The sequence below is a fragment of the Rhipicephalus microplus genome, unplaced genomic scaffold (genome assembly GCF_043290135.1).
Source record: "Rhipicephalus microplus isolate Deutch F79 unplaced genomic scaffold, USDA_Rmic scaffold_198, whole genome shotgun sequence".
NCBI classification, from domain to species: domain Eukaryota; kingdom Metazoa; phylum Arthropoda; class Arachnida; order Ixodida; family Ixodidae; genus Rhipicephalus; species Rhipicephalus microplus.
Window position 1 is genome coordinate 1 of NW_027464769.1, and position 25,773 is coordinate 25,773.

The following is a 25,773-nucleotide window of genomic DNA, read 5'->3' on the forward strand; positions in this document are numbered from 1 at the left end:
AATGTACATGGTCATCCAGTTAGAGCTGGCTGGTGTGCAACTGGTCAACCATTTGAAGTGAACTTCTAGCTTGGTCTAGCTTGAACCTAACATTCTTCCATTACAAATTGGTGTTTGGCTGAAATACATGGGCAAAGAGCACACCAAATTGTTAAAGCAAAAATGTTCATCCTGACCAAAATGATCCGGTATGCTTGGTCGTGAGTGATGTGTATTGCACATGCATAAAATAAAAACCATAAAATGAAGGTACTTGATTTACAATAATTTATTACTTGTACAAGTATTGCAAAAGTTGACTGGAAAATGACTAGACCAAATTTGCAGGCACGGCTTACTCTTGACCTTGGAATTTGCTGGCCTTATTCACAGCTTTCCTGTGGCTTAAGGTTGTCCTTCTCCCTGAAAGTGTTGAAAAATACACAAGTGCATGAAAGTTACAAGTTCACATCGCTAATGTTACATATACACATGATGCAACGACATTGTGGTGCTTGAACCACACTACGACTTCAAGGCATGAGAGCTGGCCCTTTGCAACATTTTCAATGGTAGCCTGCTGCAGAACTATCCTTAGAAATGGACCTGTCAGAATATTAGGGATAGGTAATGACATTGCTTATTGCTGTAGGCAGAGTGTGTATCATATTTACGCAAATCTAGGCCAATAGTCTTTCTCAAACTCAAATACTGTCGGGTTGGTTTATATTTGAGTACTTAAAAAATTGTTACAGTTGAGTGATAGCAGTAATTGTTTCCACCAGCATAATAACCATGGATTGATCATGCCATCAAGGCTCATAAGCTTGTTGATTCAAGGTGCACCCCGCAACTCTAGGTGTGGCCAGTAGCATGCTGTACTGTGCAAAATATTTCACATTTTCATTTGGACGCACCGGCTGGCCATCGATTAAGACTTAAGCACATGTGGCGATGGCTGCAAATGTGATAGCAGCCACTGACAAACATGAGAGTGCAACGGATTGCCGACAGCCCTATTGCACTAGGCATTTTCGACTACCTGTTTAGCAGCATGTAAGGCACAGCGCCATTTAAACTTACTGCATACTGCTAATATGCAACAACCCAAATGCGTTGGTGCCATGGTGGAATAGCTAAAACCGCCTTAACTGCACAAAAAAGCATAGCCGCCACATTGGCCCAAAATGATGCACGCAACACCCGCTTATTGTCAGAAGTGAACGCTTACGCACAAGAAAATGTTACTGCACAGACACTGACATAGTAAACAAGCACGGAAAGGGGTCCCAGTGCAGTAATATTGTGACCATACATAGCAGGCTACACATTGTAGCAGGCGCCGGGTTTCAAGAGAACAGCACTGTTCAGCAGAGAATCATTGTACACACAAACACACACAGGAGAAAGCTGGACGAGTTGTCTGCTTTGCTGCCATATCAAACTATTTTGCAATCTCCTTTATGGCTCTATATATATATCTGGGTTCTACTGTATGTGTTTTGAGTTTTTTGCATACTGTAAACGTTTTCCTGCTGGGTCTACATTTGAGGTAACATTTTCTTTTCTTTTTTCTGGCTTCAAACCTTAGGGGGTCAGCCTAGAATTTGGGCCTGCTCAGATGTGAGTAAAGTGCTAACTTGATGTGCTAGGAGCTCAAGACTAGTTTTTACCACATGATCTCACACATACTTCACAGGTGTGAGTAAATGCACTGGCATGGCATTTAATCAGTATGATGCTTTGAACACTTTTTTTTACAAGGCTGCATGTCATTTAAAACTACATACAAGAACCTTCCTGAAATTCATCAAAACACATTTACAACTGCATCTCACCGTTTTGCCATCCTCTCAAGGTCTGCCAGCTTCTCCACCACAAAATGGTTTAGCTGCTTGAGTGCAGCAGGCACAAGGTTTTCAGGAATACCTTGGCGCTGCAGTCGCCGTCTGTAACAATCTAAAACAAAAGGTTCACAGGGCATCACTAACTGGCAAGAAGAAACAGTTCTTAAACAAAAATGGAGTCTATAAGAATATGGTCTGAGGCAGAATGAACAAAGACAGTCTACACCAAAATATCTTAAAAAGCATGGACACTTACCCCGCATCACTTCCACTTTCCAAGGCGTCAGTGGAGTTTTTGCAGGCCGATCCGGAAATCGTGGACACCGCTTTCCTGCAAGACACAAATGAACAGTGGTTAACTATAATACTGCTACTTCTAGTTCACAGCGCTAAAAAAAATTATGGCAGCTTCGCATTAGTGGTGCCAAGCCTGAAGAAACAGCGGAGCGGGGCAGCCTTCCTTGTTGCTCCTTTTAATTTCTCGGTTTCTTTCTTGCTCTTTCTTCCCTTCCTTTCTCTCTCTACTGATTACTTCCTCTATCTATGTCTCTCACTCTCTTCCTGTTTCTCTTTGTCTTGCTCTCTGCTTTTCTATCTCTTTCTCCGAGTCTAGTCTTTCGATCATTTTATGCCTTTACTCCTCTTAGTTCTCTTTCTTCCTCTCCCATGTTTGACATGCTCCACTCCGTCAAGCAGTTTTCATTTAACACTTGCACCTGCTGAACTTGCATTGGGGATTGGCCAATTCCTGTGGCACATACCCACCTAGGAATTTCTTTGCCTTGAACAGAATAAGGCTAGCCTAAAGAGCTTTGTCGTTATAAAAAAAAAAATCTATAGAACAGCAACATACCTTGCAAAGAGCGGTTTTTCAGCTGCTCCTTTGGCCAAATTCCAAGAAGCAGGTCTTTCACAAAAAGAGAATCCTTTTGATGGCCCTGGATGTGACTCCACGCACAAGAATTTATTCGAAGGCCACTGCCAATGTCCACCTGCATCAGAGGAATGTATTGCAAAAAAAAAATCATAACAACCATCTGAAAAAGCAGCATTTACAGTTAAGCAAGCACAAAAAAAATTTCACCTACAACGACAACTGTATGCAAAACTAAAAATTCCTGAAGCTGCCCTTTAGATATGCACATTACCGTGGCATTCTCTTTTCTTGGGCAATCATCTGGTGGCGGTGTTGTCTCCCTTGGAATCACATCCATGTCAATATCTATGAGCTCCATCCTTGAGTGCTCCGGTTTGCTCTTAATTGAGCACGCAGCTCTACTGTTGCCTGCACCATCAACATGAAGCGAGGCTCACTACAAACAGCAGAACTCAAGTCACTTTAAGAAGACAGCATTGTCAGCAATCAACATTCAAAACATATGAGTTTCAATATCAAGGCTCTCACCCAAAATATAGCTACATCAAAGAAATTGTACCAAATGCAAGTATTGTATTAACTTGAGTTTTTTTCTTTTTTTTTTTTTTTTGTAACTAACAATTTGAGAATGCACCTCATATTAGATGTGAAACCAGGCTACACATAAAACAGCAATTTTATTATTTTGTTTCAAAGCACCTTCAAAGAGCATTCTAAGTGACAATGGACGTGTTGGATCTATGCAATGTTTTGCACATGCAACCACTGCCTGGTAAAACATGAAGAAAATGCAAAAGGATTTGCTTAACAATAAAACAATAAACTGTCCAAAGATATTCGAAAATCATAGGCAGTGGCATCAAGGCGTAAATGAGCATATAGTTGTTGGGTGATGAAGAAGTGCGACAAATTCTTTCATGCTCCGCTGACTTGAAAAGCCTTTTGTGGTCCTATGCAAGGTCGTCACCACTGGTCAGAAGAGAAGCTCTCCAACATAGGATGGCGAGCTCATGTTATAACTGCAATACCCTATATTTTTTTGTAATTTTCTTAAATAAGCAAACTCGCTCCTTATCGTAAGAATGTGTAAACATGGTAGTATGCACAAACATCACTTCGTTCGATTTTGTGGTTTGAAATTGTAAGGAATAGCTTTAAATTTAAGGAAGCCCATAATTCCCCCCCCCTGAAATTTCAGTTTGGCATGTGTATAAACGCGCATACAAATGCATGCATAAACATACATAAAGCATAGCTGAGTGCCCCCTCCCCCCCAAACCTGAAAAAAAAAAAAAAAAATGTGTGACCATGCTACTGGCATACAAATTACAAATAAGTCTACGTACATAGCAGCCACAGAAGCCACAAAACTACGAAAAGCCGAATTCCATACCTTTGCCTTCATCTAAGGCTGTCAGAATTTTTTCCTGCAGCCTCACATTAAGCCGCCTCAGCTCCATGGCCTCCTTTTCTAATGTGTTATTCTTGTTTTGGAGCTGCTCTATTTTTTTGCTCTTTCTATCCATCAGTTGTTCAAGCCTCTGTAGCTTGTTCTTGAGCTCACTGACTAGGCTGCCCCTATCGTCATAGGTCTCCCTCTTTTTTTGTTTCTTTGTAGCTGTTTCCTCCTTTCGGCAGATGTCATCCTTTTTTCTCTTCAGCATGTCCAAGAGCTCCTGTTTTGGGCCAGAGGGCTTTTTCACGGGACGCTGTACACAAACAAAAAAATGTCTTATGAGGCTGTTTAAGTTGTGCAATGCATAAAGAATGATATGGCACTGCATAAACAAGTACCTCTGGCTGGACATCATCTTCATCCTCACTTCCGCCGTCAGGTGAATAAGCCATTTTTTCAAACCTAGGCCTCTGCCGGCTTCCTCCCTCCCCCTCCAAGTCGTCTTCAGATTCTGGAAAATATTGAGGTCGTACACATTGAAAAATGTTACGAGGAAATAATTTCATTATAAGCCATGGATGTGCGACTAGGCTGCACTGCAAGTATAAAGAAAAACACAGAAGAGTGACAACAGATTAAGTGGGAAGGAATATTATGCTAAGTGTACACTTAAATAAGCCTTCTACTTATATGAAAGGATCCTTGAAATTTCCGGTAGTCTTTGTTTCAATATTAAAAAAGTTCATGCTCTATATGCATGTAAGCCTTAAACAGAAGCAGGGAGAATATATATGTGCGTAGTATCACAACCATAAAACATGTGCTCATTAACTGTCTTTGCATAAGACTACTGTATATACTGTATAACTGAGCTCTAGATGTTTGCGTATATGCATTTGTGTAAGGAGAGGTCAAATACGCAATATATACATATATATATACACGCAAATCCTGGTTCCTTTTTTTTTTTTATTTCGGGGAGGGGGGATCTGACTGCTATGGTGAAGATAATGAATTAATGATTATTGCATGAACACAGATGATCAAAAATAATTATTTTATTTGACCTACATAATAGTTGAATGCACTTATGGAAGGGCGCCGCTATGAAGACTACTACAAAGAACGCAGTTTTACAGACTGAGCGCAAGCATCAACTAGCCTTATTATTCACTACGCATGAAAATAAGACCACTTGACGGTTGCACTCGTTCTGTTAAACTCTGTCCTGTGTTCTTTGTAGTCTGTTCTTTGTAGTCTATGCTTGTTTCTGGTGTATCACTGACTGATCAATAAATTCTCTTGCTGTCACAGCCTGAATTTAATTTATGAAATTACCTGCCACAAACATGTAGTATCACCTAGTTTGCGGGAACGAGTCCAGAGGTGGCTTCTCTGGGTTCTCCACACAGTGTGGAACAATGTCTTCATTCTAGCGCCTGCGCAATTTTTCAACTCCACTTAATACGAACAATTTTATAGTCCCATTCGAGTTCGAATTAACGAGCTTTTACTGTATTCTGAAAACATAAAGGCAGCTGGGAAGGACTCAACAAGTTTGCCACGTGCCGTACGCTGGAAGCTTCGCAGACAATAGCGTCAAAAGTTGGAGGAGAGGGGTCTATGATCTGGATCAGTGCATACATTTTAAGGAATATTATCGAGTTGTGCTGTACCGCATGAAGAATAGAAAGAAAGGCGATCCCTTAGATATCCATCTCACTTAGCAACAAGTTTTAGGCATATTAATTGCATTTGCAAGAGCGCAAAAGACAGTTGAGTATATATAGTAATTTTTATACACTAGCTTCATTAGGCCTATTTATAAATAACGGAAGTTGCAAGACTATATTTGAACTACGCTCATTTCAAGACAAAATTATGTTTCATTAATCAAATTATACCTGCCGACCGACCGCACGCACCGGATAGCATCAACGATAGGCATATGCGCACCGCGGAACACAAAAATGCACTTAATGTTGAACTTGACAAGGCAAAATAAATGTGTGCCAGGGTCGCAAACGAAGAGCTTACCTCCCAAAGCTAGGATCCGAGCCCGGTAGTAATCAGAGGTCCCGTCCGGATCGGTCCACTTTACAGAATAGAAGAACTTGGACTTGAAGTCCTTCGCGTGCTCTGGTTTGAAGTTTTCGATGTCGCCAACATCCACAATCGCAAGTTTCCGATCGTCTTCGTAACGTACTTTAGCGTGCGTGATCATTCTGCAGTACACTGTGCCGTTAGTGCACGAAAAAAACACAAAGAGGATACGCAGCCGAATGATCACTTCGCAGGATCGCACGCAAATCTGCGGCCAGCGGTCAGACTGCCGTTGCACGTGCTGAATGTAAACGTACGCGCGAGCCGCGAGCTCGTACTTCAAGCCGACTGGCAGATACAGGTTTCCACGTAAACACATCGTGCTACATAGACGCATATGACTTCAATATTAATATGTCCATTTTATTTAGGTTTTATGAGTATATATTGGTTTACCAGATGTACAGATATTACAGTAATAAATGAAATATTGAAATACGAAACTGGACATCTTTTGTGACGCTGACCAGTCAGGATGTGCCATGGTTGCCGTTGTGCTGAAGTGGTGTTCGGTTGTGCGCTCAACAACAATCTGAGGAGCATCCACACGTGCACCAACAAATCGTCTAATGCGGTCATAATGTATCAACTTCCAAAGAGAAAGAAGAGAGGCCCATATAAACGATATATCAACCATGGATCGGACTTTGTGCTACCGAGAAGTACTGAGAGGGGTTGCCAACAGCGTGTAAGTTTACCTTTGTTTTTGTTCTAACGCCTTCAATTGGCGCTGGTGTTCAAGACTCACACGAGACTGCATGTCTTGGTTCGCATAACACGCCTAGCGTATTAACAACAGTTTGTGTGGGCGAACAACCTGCGTTTGTCCGCACATGTAGTTGCCGAGGGTGAACGTAAATATTGACGGCAGATATCGCTCGCTTGGCGGTACCGAACCACGCTGTAAATTACTGTTTAGTGAACAACTGGTAGTGAGCAAACTGGTATTGCTGCGACATTTGAGTACAAATAAAGCGGCTGTGAATGGCAGCCGCTATTTGAGCGGGTCATTGTAACCGATTTTAACATTGACTTAAAATTTTTTTTAACAAATCTCTAATAGGGCATTGAAAGCAGTTGTAGCAGTTCAGTACATTGCATCTGTTAGAACATTTAAAGCGGACTTTTCTGTCTGAATTCACGGCTTACGTAAAATGGTAACAATGTTCGCAGGAGTTTTGCGAATATCTTGCCTACAGGTTAGTTATATTTTACATTAATGCGTAATTAATCGATTTTGCGTGCCTTGGGTTTGTTATTAGCAAAATTGTGATGTCACTTGTCATTGCTGAGTCAGTCATTGAGTTAAGTTTTTGTCTAAGTAAACCCAATATTATTATTAGCATTGGGTTTAAATGCAACAAACCCAATGAGAACTGATGCTGTCATTCTCAAAAACAAACAAAAACCTTTCTCTATTACGATACATTAGATAGGAGCTTACACAGTAAAGCTTCGACTTAAGGCGTGCACATATGTCTAAGATACTTCTTCGCATTCAGGAGGTGCCTATGGACACATCCTCGTCTGATGATGAAGCAGCAGGACAAGCTTCAGTCTCGACAGATATAAATGGCATACTTCGAACTGATACGTTGAGTAGTGAGGATGAACAGGTGAGGTAGTATGTTCGAGACGTTAAGTGCATTTTTATTAATAAGCTGTTTTCTTGCAGGAAACTTCAAGCGATGCTTGTAGCACAGCAGCCTCCAGGGTGACATCTGCTCCGGTCAGTCCCACTACTCCAGAACTGCAAGCAACCAATGATAGGCCACAGCATGCCAACCCGATGGTTTCCCATGACACATTGCTAAATGATGAAGAGGTATGCACACATATCTATATTTATGTGGGTATTTTTTTGTATAACAGAAGTGGTTGTTCGGAGTATTTAGTAATATGCGGTGACATCGCAGAGGCATGACAGCACTTGTGCCTGTTGTGTCTCCATATGTGGTGTCATTGCAGATTTTGCACTAAAAATCGAACATGGCTTTGTCACACGTCGAGGTGGTGCCGATCTCTGACGAGTTCCCTTTTCTCTTGGTTTCATCGTTTTTGTGTTTTCTCTGCTCTATTTGTTTTGCAGCTGTCCATGTCTGATGAGGATGGTTCAGAGCAACATGATCCTGGAGAGCTGCCTTCAGAAGATGACATGGTAGGTCCATCGGAAGTTGCAAAAATTACACAAACATGGCTGATGTCATTAACTGCTGGGGGATCACTTAGCTTGTTTAGGCATTGGAAATGCAGAATTTATGAACGGTAAGAGCTCACTGAAAACGAAGACACAATGAAGGCTCACACACACACAGCGCTATGTTTGTGAAAGCAGTGCAGGGAGGGGGATGACAAGGGGGCAAGAACATGTGCCCCTTTATCATTGTGCATCATGACCTTGAGCACCTTCTTGTTTTTCTTCAAATGCGTGGCTTACTGTCAGTGTAATCACAAGTGCACGGAGGGAGGGGGGTACATGGCGGCATCCCGCGGCGGCCACGGTAACTATATGCAGCAAATCAGCCAACCGTCATGGACGTGGGTATGTGGCACAGAAATTGGGATATATGGCATCATTTGTCGAGAAAAGAGGGATCGATTTCTAGCTGACTTGGATAATTAATTGTGAAGTCTCAGTCGAGTGCTGCCATTTTGAACAATTATTTCTTTTCTCCTTTCAGCAGCAAATGCCTAACAGTCCCACGGGGCCGAGTCATGGTGGCAAGTCGCAGTTTGGAGAGTTATTTACTGATGTTATCACTGAAAGAGTGGTTTTGTCCAGAGGTGACATTCTCCTCATGGTGCTGAAGCACGCTGTGAAAAATAATTTGTCATTCACTGGGCTGACCAGCATGTTGGACCTTATTAACAGAATTTTCGAACATCCAATATTGCCTGATTCACGGTACCAGCTCTCCAAACTTTTGAGCAAAACTGGCACAACCATGACATATTATTGTTTTTGCCCCAAATGCTTCACACATATAGAAAATGCTGAAACAAATGCCTCTTTTCAGTGCATACAGTGTGGGCACAGAACGAGTGTTTCCAGTCTATCTGATATGCCTTTTTTTGTGACTCTTGATGTGGAATCACAGTTGCAAAGATTGTTGAAAGACTGTGCACTCCTTGACCTAACAAAGCCACTTCACCATGATGGCTCACTGGGTGATCTATGTGATGGTGAAATGTACCACAAATTCGCAGCTTCAACACAGCAGTGTGGGCCCAGAATCACCTTCACCCTAAATGCCGATGGCACACCGCTGTTCAAATCAAGTGGCACGTCCATTTGGCCTATTCAGTTAATTGTTAATGAGATCCCAGCTGAACAGAGAATGTCAAAACTCGTCCTTGCGGCATTGTGGTTTTGGAAGGAGAAACCAAATATGGAGCTTTTTCAGAACACATTTGTAAAGGAAATGAGCCACCTCAGTGAAAATGGCTTTGTGTTGGAGCGGAAGGGTCAACTGCAGACATACAAAGCTTATTGCATTTGTTGTGCAGTTGACTCTGTTGCCAGGGCACCTATGCAAGGTGTCACACAATTTAATGGTTATTTCGGATGTAACTGGTGTCTGCAGAAAGGTGAACGAGCTGGTGGTTCTACTAAGTACCCTGTTCAACCATTGAACCCCACTGAGCGCACTGAAAGCCAGATGGTCGAAGATATGATGACTGCAGTTAGGGAAGGTGTGACTGTTAATGGTGTTAAAACAGCATCTCCGTTGATCGGCCTGCCCTATTTTAATATCGTATCAGGCTTTGTCCCTGACTACATGCACTGTATTTTACTCGGTGTAGCACGGCAGTTTTTAGACTTGTGGTTTGAGTCATCAGGTTATGCCTACTCCCTCAGTCGCAAGCAAAACATGGTCGATGAGAGGCTTTTGGCTATCAGGCCACCGAGAGACGTGAAAAGATTGCCGCGAGCAACAAAAGAGCGGAGATGGTGGAAAGCTAAAGAGCTGGAGAATTGGATACTATATTACAGCATCCCAGTGCTCCATGGTATTCTGGAGAGAAGATACCTTGAGCATTGGGCATGCTTGGTGGAAGCTTTACATATTATGCTGCAGCGCAGTATCGAAACTGCTGAAGTTAACAGAGCAGAGAAACTCTTGTTAGAGTTTCATGTGCGCTCAGAAATGCTTTTTGGAAAAGCTTTCATGACATATAACATGCACCAGCTGACACATATTGTCAAGAGTATCCACGACTGGGGACCCCTGTGGGCACATTCCGCATTTCCATTTGAATCGGGAAATGGGAGCCTCAAAGAGGCCATCAAAGCTGCAAATGGAATTCCACACCAGCTGTGTAGAGTTCTGCAGATTGAAAACACTGTAATGGAGCTGCAGGATCTGACTGCCAGCCCTAGCGTGGTGCTGTATTGCAATTCTTTTGATGCCAAGGTCACTCACAAAAGCAAAAGCAGCAGTGATGGCACCCGTTTTTTTGGAAGTGGTTCTTGTATTCCACCAGCCTGTTCATCACCTGAGCAAGAAATTCTGCCACCCTCTGTAAAGTACAGAAGAATGATGGTAAACGGTTCAATCCTGACAGACTGCTTGTACGCGTCAAAGAAAAAGACTAATACTTCAGTTGTTCAACTCTTGGATGGATCATTTGCCATTATTGAAAAGATCATTTCAAGTGGTGATAACACATGCATATGTGTCTGGAAACTTCGGTGCCGACCAGTAAAGTATGACTTGGTGACCGTTAACCATGTGCACAAAGTGTTATTCAAACAGTCTCCTACAGTAATTATTCAGCCTCTAGAAATAAGAAGTGTTAGTGTATTAATCAATGTGGAAAATGTTTCATATGTATGTGCACCTCCCAGCACTCTTTCTCTGTAGTCTTCTTCGACAATTCTATGTTCCCTAATTCATCATCATCATCATCATCATTGATTGATATTTGGGGTTCAACGTCCCAAAACCACCATATGATTATGAGACGCCGTAGTGGAGGGCTCCGGAAATTTCGACCACCTGGGGTTCTTGAACGTGCACCCAAATCTGAGCACACGGGCCTACAGCATTTTCGCCTCCATCGAAAATGCAGCCGCCGCAGCCGGGATTTGATCCCGCGACCTGCGGGTCAGCAGCTGAGTACCTTAGTCACTAGACCACCGCGGCGGGGCATCATCATCATTCTCAGCCTGTGTTAGTCCACTGCAGGTTGAAGGCCTCTCCCAATGATCTCCAGTTTACCATATCCTGTGCGAGCTAATTCCATTTTATTCCTGGGAACCTCCGAATTATGTCGCTCTGTCTAACTCCCTGCCTTCCCCAACTGTGTTGACCATCGCTTGGTAACCATTCTGTTGCTCTTATTGTTCACCAGTTGTCTGGTGAACACTTTTCTCTTTAATGATAGTGGCAGATTTCCTGACATTATTTGAGAGTGCCTGACGAATGTGCTCCAGCCCATTACAAGACCAGCCCAGGTCCATTTTTTTCGCTTGATGTCAGCTAGGACATCTGCAACTCCTGTCTGTTCTCTTAGCCATGCTACCATCCTCCGGTCTCTCATTGTTATTCCTACCATTCTACGTTTCATTGCACGCTGCGTGGTCCTCAGCTTTCGCTCTAGCTGTTTCATTATTCTCCATGGTTTATCACCATACATCCGAATTGGCAGTATGCCATGGTTGTATACTTTTCTCTTTAATGATAGTGGCAGATTTCCTGACATTATTTGAGAGTGCCTGACGAATGTGCTCCAGCCCATTCTTATTCTTCAGTGAATTTCTTTTTTGTGGTTAGGTTCTCCCATGAGTAGTTGTCCTAGGTATACATATTCTTGTGTACTCTCGAATGTATCGTTTTCGATCGTAAATTCTTTCTGTTTTGCCAGGCCATTCAAAATTAAGCAAGCTATTTTAGGTGTTTTAGCCCTTTTTGAGTAAGCCATAGGTGTAATCACTAAGAGATTATGGGGCACTGCTTTCTCCATTTGCTCATTTTCCTTGGAAGAGTGCTAGTGATAGTGCAAAACAACTGGTGCATTTGTTTGCATAAGCAGGTACAGTGGCTGCTCATTGTACTCTTGATACATATATAATGAAAGCCATGCTTCTGTGGCATCATTATGTGAAATAATAGCACTACAAGCTGGGTTTGTGCACATGAGCAGCATTGCAGCTCTAGTGACACTGGTGTGAGTGACCGTACATTGAAACTTGGTGCGAACACGACATCTCGCAGGACGAGGACACAGTATGAGCGCCGCCTAACAATTGAACTTTATTGAAACTAAATTAAACGTAGGAAAAACTAAGATCATGCATGCTCAGAAACTGCAGGTCACGTAAAGGAAATTGCTAACCAGCAAATTTTACGGAAATCCATTGACCTCTTAAAATTGTCTGAGTTGCCTAAATGCAAGCACGTCATGGCCAGTGTGCAGTGGGTATTCGGCACTCAGTTTTGTCAGAGTGGCATATGTCATTCAAGTTGCTATACCTTGTGAAATTTTATGTGCACTGTTAATTTGTAATTTAATTTCAGATGCAACTATGTGCAAATTTTGTGCATTTGTGTATTATTTTTTACATATGTACATATATTTCATGCATATTATTATTTTTGTGTTTTGTTTGAGTGTTCTTATGCCTGGACTTGTTGTATTTTTGCCCATTTTAATAAACATATTGTGGTGGAATGCCACGAGCTTTTCTCGGAAATGCGTGGTTGTCTTCTGTTGTACAAACAGCACCAAGGTTATACTGCTGTGATTTCATTAATTTCAAAAGCACTACTGTGCAGAAAGAGGTTGCATAGTCTATCCATTAAGATATATCAAGACCTATAATTAGGCAAGAAATGCTGCCATTTTTGGGCATGAAGCACTTGGAACGATGAAGGACAACAGTATTATTATAGGACAATTTGTTGTCATTCGGCAGCATTCACTTACTGCGTTATGTGCTTGAGGATACAAGCTGACTTCATTAATTTGTTCTTCCTTTCAATTTTCAATAAAATGTTACGTATTCTATATTTTGGCCACTATTCGGCGTCATTAGAATCAAAGATGAAATTTCACTATTCACACACCACTAGCTGTGAGTGATTCACAGGCTATATCAGCCCAGACATTGGAAATCTTAACACAACAGTGTGAATGAGCTCATGTCGCGAAATATCCAGATGGCAGCAAAAAATAAAAATCGTGGGTGAAGCCAGAATCAAACCCTGGAATTCTGCATGGCAGCCTCCACTCAGTCACTGCTTCAAACTACTTTAGAAAGATACCTTGTACAATGAAAAATACCTTGTCAGGACAAAGTAGTTGCAGAGTTGGCTTTCCTGTTTTATATCAATGTGATAAGCTTTACATATGTGCACTTAGGACTGTGCGAGCAATATTCAAGGGTTGCACTTGTCTGTATATAAGCACATCATCACTCGATAGCATGCACTTCATGGTAATATAACTGAAGTGCAAGCTCCAATGGGAACACTGATGTTATGTTGTGCCATAAGCTACCTTTCACGCGTCAGTGTACTTGATGTGCCTGGAAAGTCTACAATATGCACAGAGCTAATCAATTGGGACAAAGATGTCTATCCACCTCGTAACGCTGAAGGCTCAAAATGAAATTTCCAGCATTGGCTGACGCATGCTGACTGCTTCGCATATGACTAATTCCCACAACATGTGTGCTGTGCTGGATTTTTACACTCCGTTTGCACTACAGCTTTCGTGCACCAACTTCAACCTTTAATTTTATACCCACATCAGTGACTATTACTTCGTCTACACAAAATATCCAAGAAAAAAAAATGACAAAAACAAGTGATGAAGCTTGCATGTAGCAATGGGCCTATTTTTGTCCAGGCAATCACCCAGCAGGAGACTGAAAGTACTGCTTCTATGAGCACAGCTATAGGTCACAAACCAGCAGAACTAGCTGCATTTTTAATTGTACCATATTCAAACTCATGTTAACTGTTAATGCTATAACTGTCCCACTGTTTTGAGTTAAAATGTACCTTATAGTAAACGCCACAGCTCTAGAAAAAAAAGTTGCTTATAAGGAACATAAATGACTGAAGAACATAACCTAATGCACACTACAATGAAGTTTTCAATTCAAAATATGTATACATGGCTCAATTGACTCCAATATATAAGAATCATGACAATTACTTGAGCCTGGAATTCTGCCCTGGCCTATAGCAAATTAAGTTGCCATGTAAATAACAAATATCAACTTTTATGTATATGAAACAAATTTTAATTGAAAGAACAATGTTCCAACACTCTCCCAAATTGTAGTTGTACAACCAATTGGACCAACAAGCACACCATTTGGGATGCCAATTGGGAGGCCAATTGGAATGCACTGTTCCAATGGTTTTCCAATTGGAATGTGGGCAGCCAATTGGACTAACAAGCATTCCAATTGGAGATCAAATGGTCAGCGGTGAACCAATTGGACTGGCCAATTGGAACTATAAGGTCCAATTGGTCTTTCCTATTGAAGTTCAGCATTCCAGTTGGCTTCCAATTAATGCCATTTGGGACCAATTCATGGGAACTGGTATGACCAGTTGGACCCATTCACTTTTTTTGACTGGGCGTGACAATACACATAAAGAAGTGATTAAAAAGTGAAATGTAAGTGCTTGGGTAAAAGGACATGGCTACTACACAGAAGAATATTGTTACACGACATCGGCAACGAAAGAGCATCATAGACGACGAAGACGATGAAAGCGACCGTGCTCGTGTTGTTGCTGCTGTTCTTCCATCTTGGCTGCAGCTGCCTCTGACTCTCCGTGTATATTTTGTAAATATATTTACTTCATTCATTCTCTCACCCCCGTGACAATATTAAAAATTTCTGGGAAAGGAGTGCAGTCAACCACCTGGTACTCCCCTCCAGACACTCATGTAAATAAATAAAATGCCAAACTAGCTGCCATGGAACCTTAGCAGTCAATATGTTGCACTGCAAAAGTTGATTCTCGGCCTTGGCGACCAAATCTTTTTAGAATGAAAAGCAAGAACACCTGTGCACTTAGCTTTAGGTGCATATTGCCGCCAGCACGTAGGTTGACAGCAAGAGCGGCTCTAAATCTGGAGGAAAAAAGAAGATCGCGTTCTTCTTTGCTCGAGAGCCAGCCACGACTGACGCATCGTCCTAGAGCTAGCTACCTGGTGCTCTATTAAATCCCCCCAGTACTTGTGACTCATCGTGACAACTGGTGGAAGTGCTGGGTAGTCTCACGGATGCTACAGACCCCCCCAGGAAGCCGCGATACGAGTCCAGTGCCAGTCAATACTCCCGTGCATCGGACCAGCCGCCGAATCAGGGGATTGCCTCCGGAAGCCGACGATACTGCTCCCACCACGTTGACAAACATGACCAGCGCTTCGGTGCAAACCTCGGCGACCGGCACGGGAAGCACGACGTCGAACCGCTACACGTTGGAAAGCCCACGCGCACCGGCGACGTTCCATGGCTCGGAGCACGAAGACGTTGAGGACTGGTTGGCGGATTTCGAGCGCGTAGCCGCCTTGAATCAGTGGGACGACGCGGCGAAACTGGGTCGTGTCTACTTCTATCTCGAAGACGGGGCACGTACGTGGTACGTATCAAAACCGAGAGGAACAGCTGACGACGTGGCCCGAATTCTCTCGTAGACTTCTGCAGACGTATGCCAGTGCTGATCGCCAAGAACGAGCTGAACGAGCTATTCTGGCCCGCGTCCAGCTGCCAAACGAAACTGTGACCACGTTCGTCGAAGACATGACGCGCCTCTTCCGACGGGCCGATTCAAGAATGACGGAGGACAAGAAGTTGCGTCACTTGATGCGCGGTGTCAAGGACCAGCTTTTTGCCGGCCTCGTGCGCAGCCCTCCGAAGACGGTCGCGGAGTTCTTGTCCGAGGCCGTGACAATGGAAAAAATGCTGCAGCAGCGATCCAACCAATACAACAGGCAAGTCAATGGCATGTCTACTGCCGACATTTTCACCGCCACTAGAACCAACAACGACTATCTACGTGAACTCATCCGTGGTATAATACGTGAAGAGTTACAAAAGGCTGGTGTAACACCTCATCCTACAGTAAACTCTATTACAACTGTGATCAAGGATGAGCTGCACCAGGCCCTCCGGGACACCTTGCCTCATGATACAGCTGTGCCAGCTCCTGCTGAATACCGCCCAGGCAGCACAGAAGCTTGGCCCAATATTGGGGATAGATCGGCATTGCCTGGCCCATGAACGGCCCAGTTTTCACAACGTACCACCAAGATTGGCTATGCCAGCCAAATAGAACGGCGACGTTGGACCAGCGTTGACAACGTACCCCCAATATTGGTTCTGCCAGCCGAATAGAACGGCTATGTTGGACCAGCATTAACAACATTCCGCCAATGATGGCTGTGCCAGTCTATTAGATTGGTTATATTGGGCCAGCTTTCAGAACTTTCCGCCCATATAGGCTGTGCCGGCCTATTAGAACGGACACATCGGGCCAGGTTGTACAAGTAGCAGCCAATATGGGCGGAGCCATCCAATAAGACCGGCATTATTGGCCCGCCGTTTGAACGTTATTGCCGGCGTCAGCTGAAAAGTCAACATCACGATGTCATAATATTAGAATATGAGCCAATTTCTGCGTGTGCTGCTTTTTGGCGCTGTTCTGGCCCCAATTCACGCGCCGATTTTTCAAGTTAGAGAGAGAGTAATATATGTGCCGGGCACAATATTAGAACTATCTTTTCGTCATTAAACCATGCCCCGCCGCGGCGGTCTAGTGGCTACGGTACTCGGCTGCTGACCTGCAGGTCGCGGGTTCGAATCCCGGCTGCGGCGGCTGCATTTCTTATGGAGGCGGAAATGTGTAGGCCCGTGTGCTCAGATTTGGGTGCACGTTAAAGAACCCCAGGTGGTCGAAATTTCCGGAGCCCTCCACTACGGCGTCTCTCATAATCATATGGTGGTTTTGGGACGTTAAACCCCACATATCAATCAATCAGTCATTAAACCATGCACAGCTCGTTGAAATGCATAATCGTTGGTTGAAGTTGTGCAAGGTAGACTTTTTAAGTGAGAAAAAATTACCGATCAAGTTGCTCTGTCAGACGTGACGTCCGATGCGGTGCTATCTGTACGTATGACGAAGCTGCTGCGGATACCGCTGTCTTACGCGTGCATGTAGACGTCGAATATCTGACGCAAATCTTATCGTATCATGTGTCGGGCTAGCTATCTACGCGACCTATTCGAATCTGTTTTGCGTTCACAGCACAGTACGGTTAACGGCGCTTGCTGCTGCTTGACGTGTGGGAAGAGCGGGGGTCGTCAGTTGCGTTATGGTGACTGAATCATACAACATATGCAGTTGCCGTGATCTAACACACAGACGCGCGTGCGCACGCACGCACGCGCTATATTCATGCAACGACCACACGAATTCCCAACAACATCGCAGCGAACGGTTGGTAAGGTGTTGCGGAGTGTGTGGGCGTCGTAGGGCACCCTGTCGGTGCCCAGCTCGTTGCGAACGCGAATTTCGGCGTGGAACGCATCTTTTTTATGTACTTTTTTTACGTGTGCCCAAAACGGTAGGCTGCGCGATACGAGAAGTACGACACACACAAAAAAAGAAGAAACGTGTCGTGAATGCATAGGGCAAATCGTTAATAACAAAAAAAGAAAACACGCACGCTCACGCCGCTGCAGTGGCGTGAGCGTGCGTGTTTTTTTGTTATTAACGAAGCACATGTGCTTCCATAAAACATGACAGCGAAGAATGATGAAGTATTCATTTACATACAAATTACTATGAGTTGCTGAAACTCACGCAAAAGAACATAATTTTCTTCCTTGGATATTGATCGAGTGCCTTGGAATTATGCTATGTGAATTTGACACATCAACAGTGCATTATGATTCCCACCTGAAGGGGCCACAATCTTGGCAAGTAATAGAAGTACTCTTCCCACCTGATGTGCACTTAACGTAAAGAGGCCTTGTTTCTCAAGTTAGCAATATATATTATATATATATATATATATAACCACTGGAAAAATATACCAGGTGTAACCAGAAAAAGGTGCACCTGCAGTTTTAAAGTTTAAAAGAAGCAATGACATGCCAACCATCCAAAATAGAACGCCCGAGAAAGGAGCATCAATCAGTATTACAGCAGCTAAAAGCCTGCTAACAGCTGAAGGTAGTCATGCTGCTCTTCCATTCAAGTATAGTGTACACTGAGAAAAGATACTGAAGATACACCATCAGCAAATGACAAAAGCAATACAGACAGAGCTTTCTCTTATAGTACAAAAAGTCTTTAGCTGAGGAGGCAAATAAGTCATTGGCACACAATAAGTGCACAAAAAAAAAAAGCTGTCCCACGAGGCTGTCAGCGCTTAGACAACACAGGCAAAAATACAGTAGACTGAAGAAGGGAAAACCCATAGCAAAAGTTACCATACTCCTGAGTTCTTGCTTTGCGTGCAAATGAAGCTAGCGTGAAGTTGAACACTAGATGAAAGCACCACAATCAAAATCTGGAAGTCAATGCTTTAGGAATAATACAAAGTACTGAAGAAGCATGCAAAGATCATTCCTGTGAAGGCAAATATAAAAAAAGACTGAAAGCTCTGTGGCCCTGAACAAGACAACACCACAACCAATCGAAGAGCCGTTCGGACACACCAGCAGTTCTGGCCAACACTAAAAAGTCACAAAAACATACCTTTAATGCCTCTCTTACAAGAGAACTTCAAAAGAAATGTGCATACACCAATGCCAAAAGTATCGATGGAAGCTATTACTCATATTCAGCTCTTCATTGAAACACTGACAGAAGATACTTGTACCTGGATGCTTAATTACTTTGGTACAACTCAAGAGCGTCGACGCCAAGTGGCAAAAAAATTATGATGGAAGACTACAATGTGATCAAATGCACACGTCAACCACCAACCAAGGTCCTATGCTAGAGTGAATATCGCAAAAAGTCTTGAACGCCTAATGTCACTGGCTCATACTCAGCGTTCTCAATCAAAATCTTGACCTCCCACACAGCATATTATTTCAACAACCTGCCACCTCTCACCATGTCATGAAACAAGCTCGAGTATACACAAACCCTCCTCACCGTTAGGTAGTTAGATAGCTCCACTAGTGCTTCACTCTCGGAACACATAGACCAGGGCCGTAACTAGACGGGTAGTGAGGAGGTTCTGAGCCCCTGAAGCATTTTCATGCTCTGACTTTTCGTCAACAATAGCTTAATCTGGGCAAGTTGGTTCATCGTGGTTGTGTTCTAGTAACAGTGAGAGAAGTTCAGGAATAGACAAAAAGGACAGGAAAGAGCGCTGACTGCCAACTAAATTTTATTGAAGGTACTACGCCCACTTTTTTACAGAGTACAAGAACAGTGCTCATGGACAACGACACATGTGAGACCATGATAATATAATCTTAACTGAGAAAAGAATACTCTCTCTCCAAATGGATGAGTGAAGGTATACTGATGCACTGATCCATGGCCTTCCTGACAAGAAAATGCTTTCACAGTCTCTCTTTCATTTCTTGTTATTGCTTTTTTCAAAAACAATGTTTTATGAAACATAGAACTGCACTTACATTCTTTACAGTGTATGGCCATGCGACTACCATAGCCATTCTTAACATTTTAAGCATGCTGTCTTGCTCGAACATTGGGACATTGCCCAGTTTCTCTTATGTTTACGTTTCCACATGTCAATAGTATCTCATACACAACATTATATTGGCATTCAGTATACCTATTCTCGTGACGAATGGTGAAATAATGGCTATTCCTGTTGCTTTTTAGTACACACACTTTTGAAAACTTGCAAGGGATGGCAAATAACGAGATAAAATCATGTCGGCTCGCTATTTTTTTTATATTGTGAAATACCTTATGTACGTACGGTATAGCATGCAAAGATCTTTGGTCATTCTGTTTTTATTTTGGTCCTGTTTTGTTTAACTTGACTTTCTGCAGGAGGGTTTAGCACACGGGTGTGATGGTGCTGTTGGGATATCCAGCATCCTTTAGTCTTTTAGTCTGGTTTTCAAGGCTTACCTCATCCTTGTGCTCACACGACTTCTGAAGGGTGGCCTCAATGCACGTGGTGGCAATTCCTCTGTGTAAATTGTGTAAATGTGTAATTATGTGTTATGATGTACTAAAAAAGATGTCCCAAGAATCAGAATAAGTGACAGTAGTCAAAGTTTTTGTCACTGCCTTTATACAAATACCAGTTTATTTGTTGCCTCCTGCAGTATTTTAGGGCCTCTTATATAGATAGGATGTTTTCTCACTTTTATTACATTTTTGTATTGATGATGCCATATGCTCAGGAGGTAGAATGTCGTTATGTTCTTTCTGATAACTTCTAGCTTCTGAGCAAAGATAATGTTTCAGAAAAATGAAAAAAGGCTAGCATAATATTAAGACATGGGAAGAAAGCAGAGTTTATCAAAAATGAATGCATTAGTTGGGAATGAGAAAAAAAGATGGATGACAGGTCAGTAATGTCAATTAATGTATATTAGGACACATGAAATGTAGCAGAGGGTGGCAGGTGATTAGTTCCAATGAGATCGAGAAATTATCAGCCATAATATGAAATTGGCTCATACAGGCCAGGGAACATTGATTGGGCTTCCACCCTGCAGTGGACATAATATAGGCTTAACGCTAACAATGAGCAAAGCCTGTGAAATTAATGCTCCATGAAATGAGCAGTACTGCACAGATTGCTGTGCTAGACTTCCCATTTTGCATGTTTTTACCAGCTTATCCGGCTCGCTGTTCAGACACAAAGCTTCACCAGAAAAACAATGTTATACTTGGTGAGGATAATGCCAGTGAATCCAGTGTTTTATCTACACCTTTCCTTGCTTAAGTCCTCCTCCAAACTATACGATTTTTCTTGGAAATGTTCTGCTTACAGCACACCAACCGATCAAGTGAAACAACTTTATTGGGGTCCTGCAGGATGCGCCCTAGTATGCAATCACCATTTCACTTCACGTTACAACATACTGGTGATAAAAATATTCTCTGGCAGGGTACAGAAGTGCATGCACTGAGCTAGCTTGTGCAGCGCGGTCTATTCCAGAAAGCTGAACCTATGTTTGGTACAGAATTTTGTAAGCACACGATGCTTGCACAGATTAAATGTGGCCACACATAGCAACTTCTGAGCTTTTTTATGAAATGATCTCGCAGTATCTGAAAACATTTGTTTTTTTGTTTACTTCATAGTTCCCAGTGAAATATTTTTCTTGTTCCTCTCATTGAATAATGGCATTTGGTGTGACTAAGGTGTTCCTAATGCCTCACTATGAGATCAGAAAAACGATTCTCCTTTAAATTGCTTCACAAGCATTTCCTAAGATATTGAATGACACTGCTTGCACATGTACAAACATTTGCTAGTTTTATTGAGGGTTGATGATAAAGGGAATCAGTTAGTGCATCCAAGCCGGACAGAAATTGACTGGCCCTGAAAAGGGCCGTTTAGTTATATATCTTGCAGCTTGTTCCAGGTAGACAGGGCTTCATTCTGTAGAAATGGTAACTCATCACACTGGTTCCCCAGCATGAAGAACATAACTTGATGCTAACACTGACTCAGATGTTCTGAAATGTCATAGAGGGTACATGAAGGCTGGGTACATGAAGGTTGCAGTTATACTAACTGTACAGTCAGCATGCTTGTGTGATATGTGCATAGCTGCATCAAAGCCACGTGTGAGAATTGCGTGAACAGCTGAAAATCTCAATGGCAGCATAGCTTAAGAAGTCTGTCATCCCTTTTTTGCCAGTTTCCAATATCATCCTTCCCTTTTCATGCATCTTCTTTCAATATATTTGGGGTTTTAATTCCCAAAACCACGATATATTAATGAGAAGCAAATTTTGAACATCTGGTGTTCTTTAACATCTTCACTTGTTTGCAGCGCAACACCAGAAACACAGGACAGGGAAGGAGCAAAAGAGAAAGAAAAGACGGCGCCGACTCTGAAAAAGACGGCACTGACATCATGACACGCACATGTCGTGATGTAAGCTGCCCAAAGAGTGGCCTCCCGTGAGAATAGTGAAGAATTGGGAATAGGATCTACCAGTAAGGGCTTTGTGTGCAATTCACAAACAGTGAAAAAGATCCACCAGGGGTGAACCACAGGTACATGGTGCACTCTGGTTGAGAGAGAGCAGAGTGAAACAGATGTGCCAGACAGGAGATTATAAATGGTTTTGTCTGGAGCTGGTGCCAGACCGAGCTCTGATTAAGCGTAAGGGAGTATTGAGCGCCAGGCCAATCTGATCCCATTCCTGTGATGGGGTGCAATGTGATGACAGGTGCGAATTTCATTTTCTTTTTTTTCAATGGGTTTAGGGAAATAATTTTTCAGGGATCAGATGAAAATACCTCTGACATACATAATAACATGCTTATTCTTGGGCGTAGTCATGCCTAGCCACCAGATTGGGAGAAAAAGGAATGTTTCCCGAAATGTGCGATAAAGTGTTTGGTGCTACGCCTTGACGGAAGTATTGATAGGTGTTTTGGAAATCAGTACGCCATTTCTGTAATCGTTAAATATGCAACTGCATGTGCCACTGCTAGGGATAGCGTGACACTCCCAGCCATTTCGGGGTAAGCCGTTTTAATCTACATGAAGATGTTGATGAGCCCGTTCTCCATCACAGCAGTAGCTGTGGCCATTCCTTCAAATAGGCCTACTGCAGCGCCAACTAAACGTCTGCATGAATTTAGTGCTAGTACCGTACATAATAATCAGCACGTGCCTTGGGTTCACTTCGATGTTGTTGTGAATTCATCTTGCGTGACAATGGTTTAAGTTGCATGCGTGCCTTAATCATTATTGCAATAGGAGACCATGATTTATCGTCACGCATGGTGTTGCTTAGCTCGGTCCTCAGTGTTCGAAGCAGGTTCCGCCCTGTGAGTGCATGAGAGAGGCACAAGAGTTGATTTCTGCTCTGTGTTTCTATAATTCCCTAGCCTGTATTATACAGGAAGCGGATAGTGCTGGTGTGCGTCGGCTGCCTCGGTGCGCTCTCAACCGCCTGCCTGGTAAGACTGATAGCTCATTCTATCAGCGCCTTGACGTACTCCCTCCTCACACTGCGACATGTCCTCCACTTGGAGGACCGGGTGACGGAACAAGATGATACGAAGCCTAAAACCGCAATGTTTGCAAGCCACAACATGAGCAAACAATTCAACGGTGAGGCCAGAAAATCTACCTGACTAGGCCTGGAGCAACAAGCCAGAGAGCATATTCTTGGCTGGATAGATGGATGGATGTGGCCGTACCCTTTAGATCGGGCGGCGGCTAACGTCACCTAGCCGTAATGCTTAGTGAACCAACCACTAGATTTTTTTTTTCCCCTTTAAATAGTAAAGTTGGACGGGTACTTTGAAGTGAAGGGTTTAATTTTCAATCGTGCGTTGACTTTAGCCACCAATCAGATAACCTCCTTCTAGTTAAGTCTACCCGCTTAAAGTCTATTTTGCCCTCCCTGTCCCTAAACACCAGTGCTTTGAAAAACTCTGCGCCATCATCTTGAACTATAAGGTGAAGCCCTTTACAGAGCATTGTCAAGTGTTCGGCAGTTTTTTCTTTCTCTTCGCACGCACTGCATATTGTGTCTACCTCTTCATATTTGGCCCGATATGTCTTGGTTCGCAATACTCCCGTCCTGGCCTCAAACAGTAGAGAACTACCCCGAGTATTATCATAGATCCTTTCCTTGGCAATTTCCTGCTTAAAAGTTCGATAGATCTCTAGTGCGGACTTCTTAATCATGCCAATTCTCCGCATGTCAGTCTCCATTTCCTGCAGTTCCTTTTTAACCGATAGTTCTTTCTGGTTAGGCCACCTGCTGTTTTCTAAGTATTTACCAGTCAATTTCCTGGTTCGCTTCCTCCATTTTGTATTGACATTCTTCATGTACAAGTAGCTGAAAACCTTCATAGCCCAACGCTCTTCCCCCATTTCTCTCAATCGCTTCTCAAATTTTATCTTGCTGCTAGCTTCCCTGCCATCAAATGATGTCCATCCCATATCACCTTGTACTCCCTGGTTTGGTGTATTCCCGTGAGCTCCTAAAGCAAGCCTACATATTTCACGTTGCCTAATTTCTAATCTTGCTTGAACTTCTGACCTCATGCACAAGACCGCGTTGCCGAACGTCAGCCCAGGAACCACGATCCCTTTCCATATTCCTCTCACAACATTATACCTATTGTAATTCCACAGTGCCCTATTTTTCATCACTGCTGCATTCCTGTTATCTTTAGTCGTCACGCATATTTCGTGTTCCCTCAGGTACTCGGTCCCATTGCTTATCCATACGCCCAGTTATTTGTATTTATCTGTTATCTCTAGCGTGACCTCCTGTATTCTAGGCTCACTACCTTTGTTATCATTAAAAATCATGACTACTGATTTTTCCTAACTGAATCTAAAATCTAACTTATCATTACCGCAGATGTCCATCAACCTCTGCAAATCTTCGTTGTTGTCGGCCATTAGCACTATATGATCTGCATAGATTAATGCTGGTAGTGCCTCATCAATGAGTTTTCCTTGTTTGACTAAAGAGAGGTTGAAGCCAAGTCCCCTTGCCTCTAATTTGGCCTCTAATCCTTGTAGGTACATCATGAATAAGAAGGGTGACAGTGGGCACGCCTGCCTAAGTCCACGTTTCACCACTGTGTGCTTGGATACCTGTTTTTCCCACTTTTTAACTACCTTCTTAGTTTTATAGATTTCCTTTAAACGATTAGTGACTCCATCTTTTACACCCAGTGTGTCTAGTATTCCCCACAAGTCCTCTTGAACCACGCTATTGTACGCTCCCTTAAACTTCTGCAGGCCGGTAGGAAGCTTCACAGCGCAGCGCCTGATCTTGTGAAACGGTGCAGCCATTGCAGGCAGGGCATTCAGTTCCCTCCCTATTTTTTGTATACTACTGTCCTTGTGTACATCGTAGAACACATAACAGTAATGATAGCAAACAGATCATTGATTCGGGTAGGCTTGGTGTTTTTATTTAAAATGGAACAACGAGGAAGCTGCTGAAGCTCGTGCCTGTATACAGCTGCTTTATATGGAGATGAAACTTTAAAGAAAAAAAAATGTAATGATAAACAGTAGGCTCATAACAAACAACATTTCTCTCAAGGTGCATGGAATAAATGTCCCATGCAAGGCTATGCATTGCAGTCCTTACTGCATTAATTATGTACACGTACTGCAGGGCATGCAAGTGTATGCAGACACACGCTGACGAAATGACATTTTTGCTACATACAAACGTGCACCGCACCAAATAAGACGCACGTGTTTGTATAGTCAGGGAACACTCGTGAATATTGATGAAATCACACAGCTCGCTTACAGTATAAAACAAACACAATTGCGAACAATAAAATGCGACGCTGTTTAAAGAGGCGGACCCAGGTTACGAGGAGAATTATCAGTATGGCATACACACCACGTGTCAAGCTTT

The 25,773-nt window shown here is 42.9% G+C and overlaps 2 protein-coding genes across 4 annotated transcripts; one reads left to right on the plus strand and one right to left on the minus strand.

The window, feature by feature from the left end:
* Positions 1-244: 244 nt before the first annotated feature.
* LOC119187485 (uncharacterized) lies at positions 245-6,539 on the minus strand. Its single transcript, XM_037435604.2, has 8 exons — positions 6,137-6,539; positions 4,498-4,610; positions 4,097-4,412; positions 2,975-3,111; positions 2,680-2,818; positions 2,083-2,157; positions 1,818-1,938; positions 245-402 (listed from the first exon to the last, which is right to left on the minus strand). The coding sequence occupies exons 1-8, from the start codon at positions 6,537-6,539 to the stop codon at positions 363-365; spliced, it is 1,344 nt and encodes a 447-aa protein (XP_037291501.1). The 3' UTR covers positions 245-362.
* Positions 6,540-6,677: 138 nt separating this feature from the next.
* Positions 6,678-11,517, plus strand: LOC119187484 (uncharacterized). 3 transcript variants are annotated; one of them, XM_037435601.2, is made up of 5 exons: positions 6,678-6,890; positions 7,705-7,818; positions 7,878-8,027; positions 8,292-8,360; positions 8,884-11,517. In XM_037435601.2, the coding sequence occupies exons 1-5, from the start codon at positions 6,678-6,680 to the stop codon at positions 11,065-11,067; spliced, it is 2,730 nt and encodes a 909-aa protein (XP_037291498.1). In that variant the 3' UTR covers positions 11,068-11,517. The 3 variants fall into 3 exon arrangements, with proteins under 3 accessions (XP_037291498.1, XP_037291499.1, XP_075741697.1); XM_037435602.2 differs by having other exon boundaries at positions 8,887-11,517; XM_075885582.1 differs by lacking the exon at positions 8,884-11,517 and having other exon boundaries at positions 8,292-8,608.
* Positions 11,518-25,773: the final 14,256 nt, after the last annotated feature.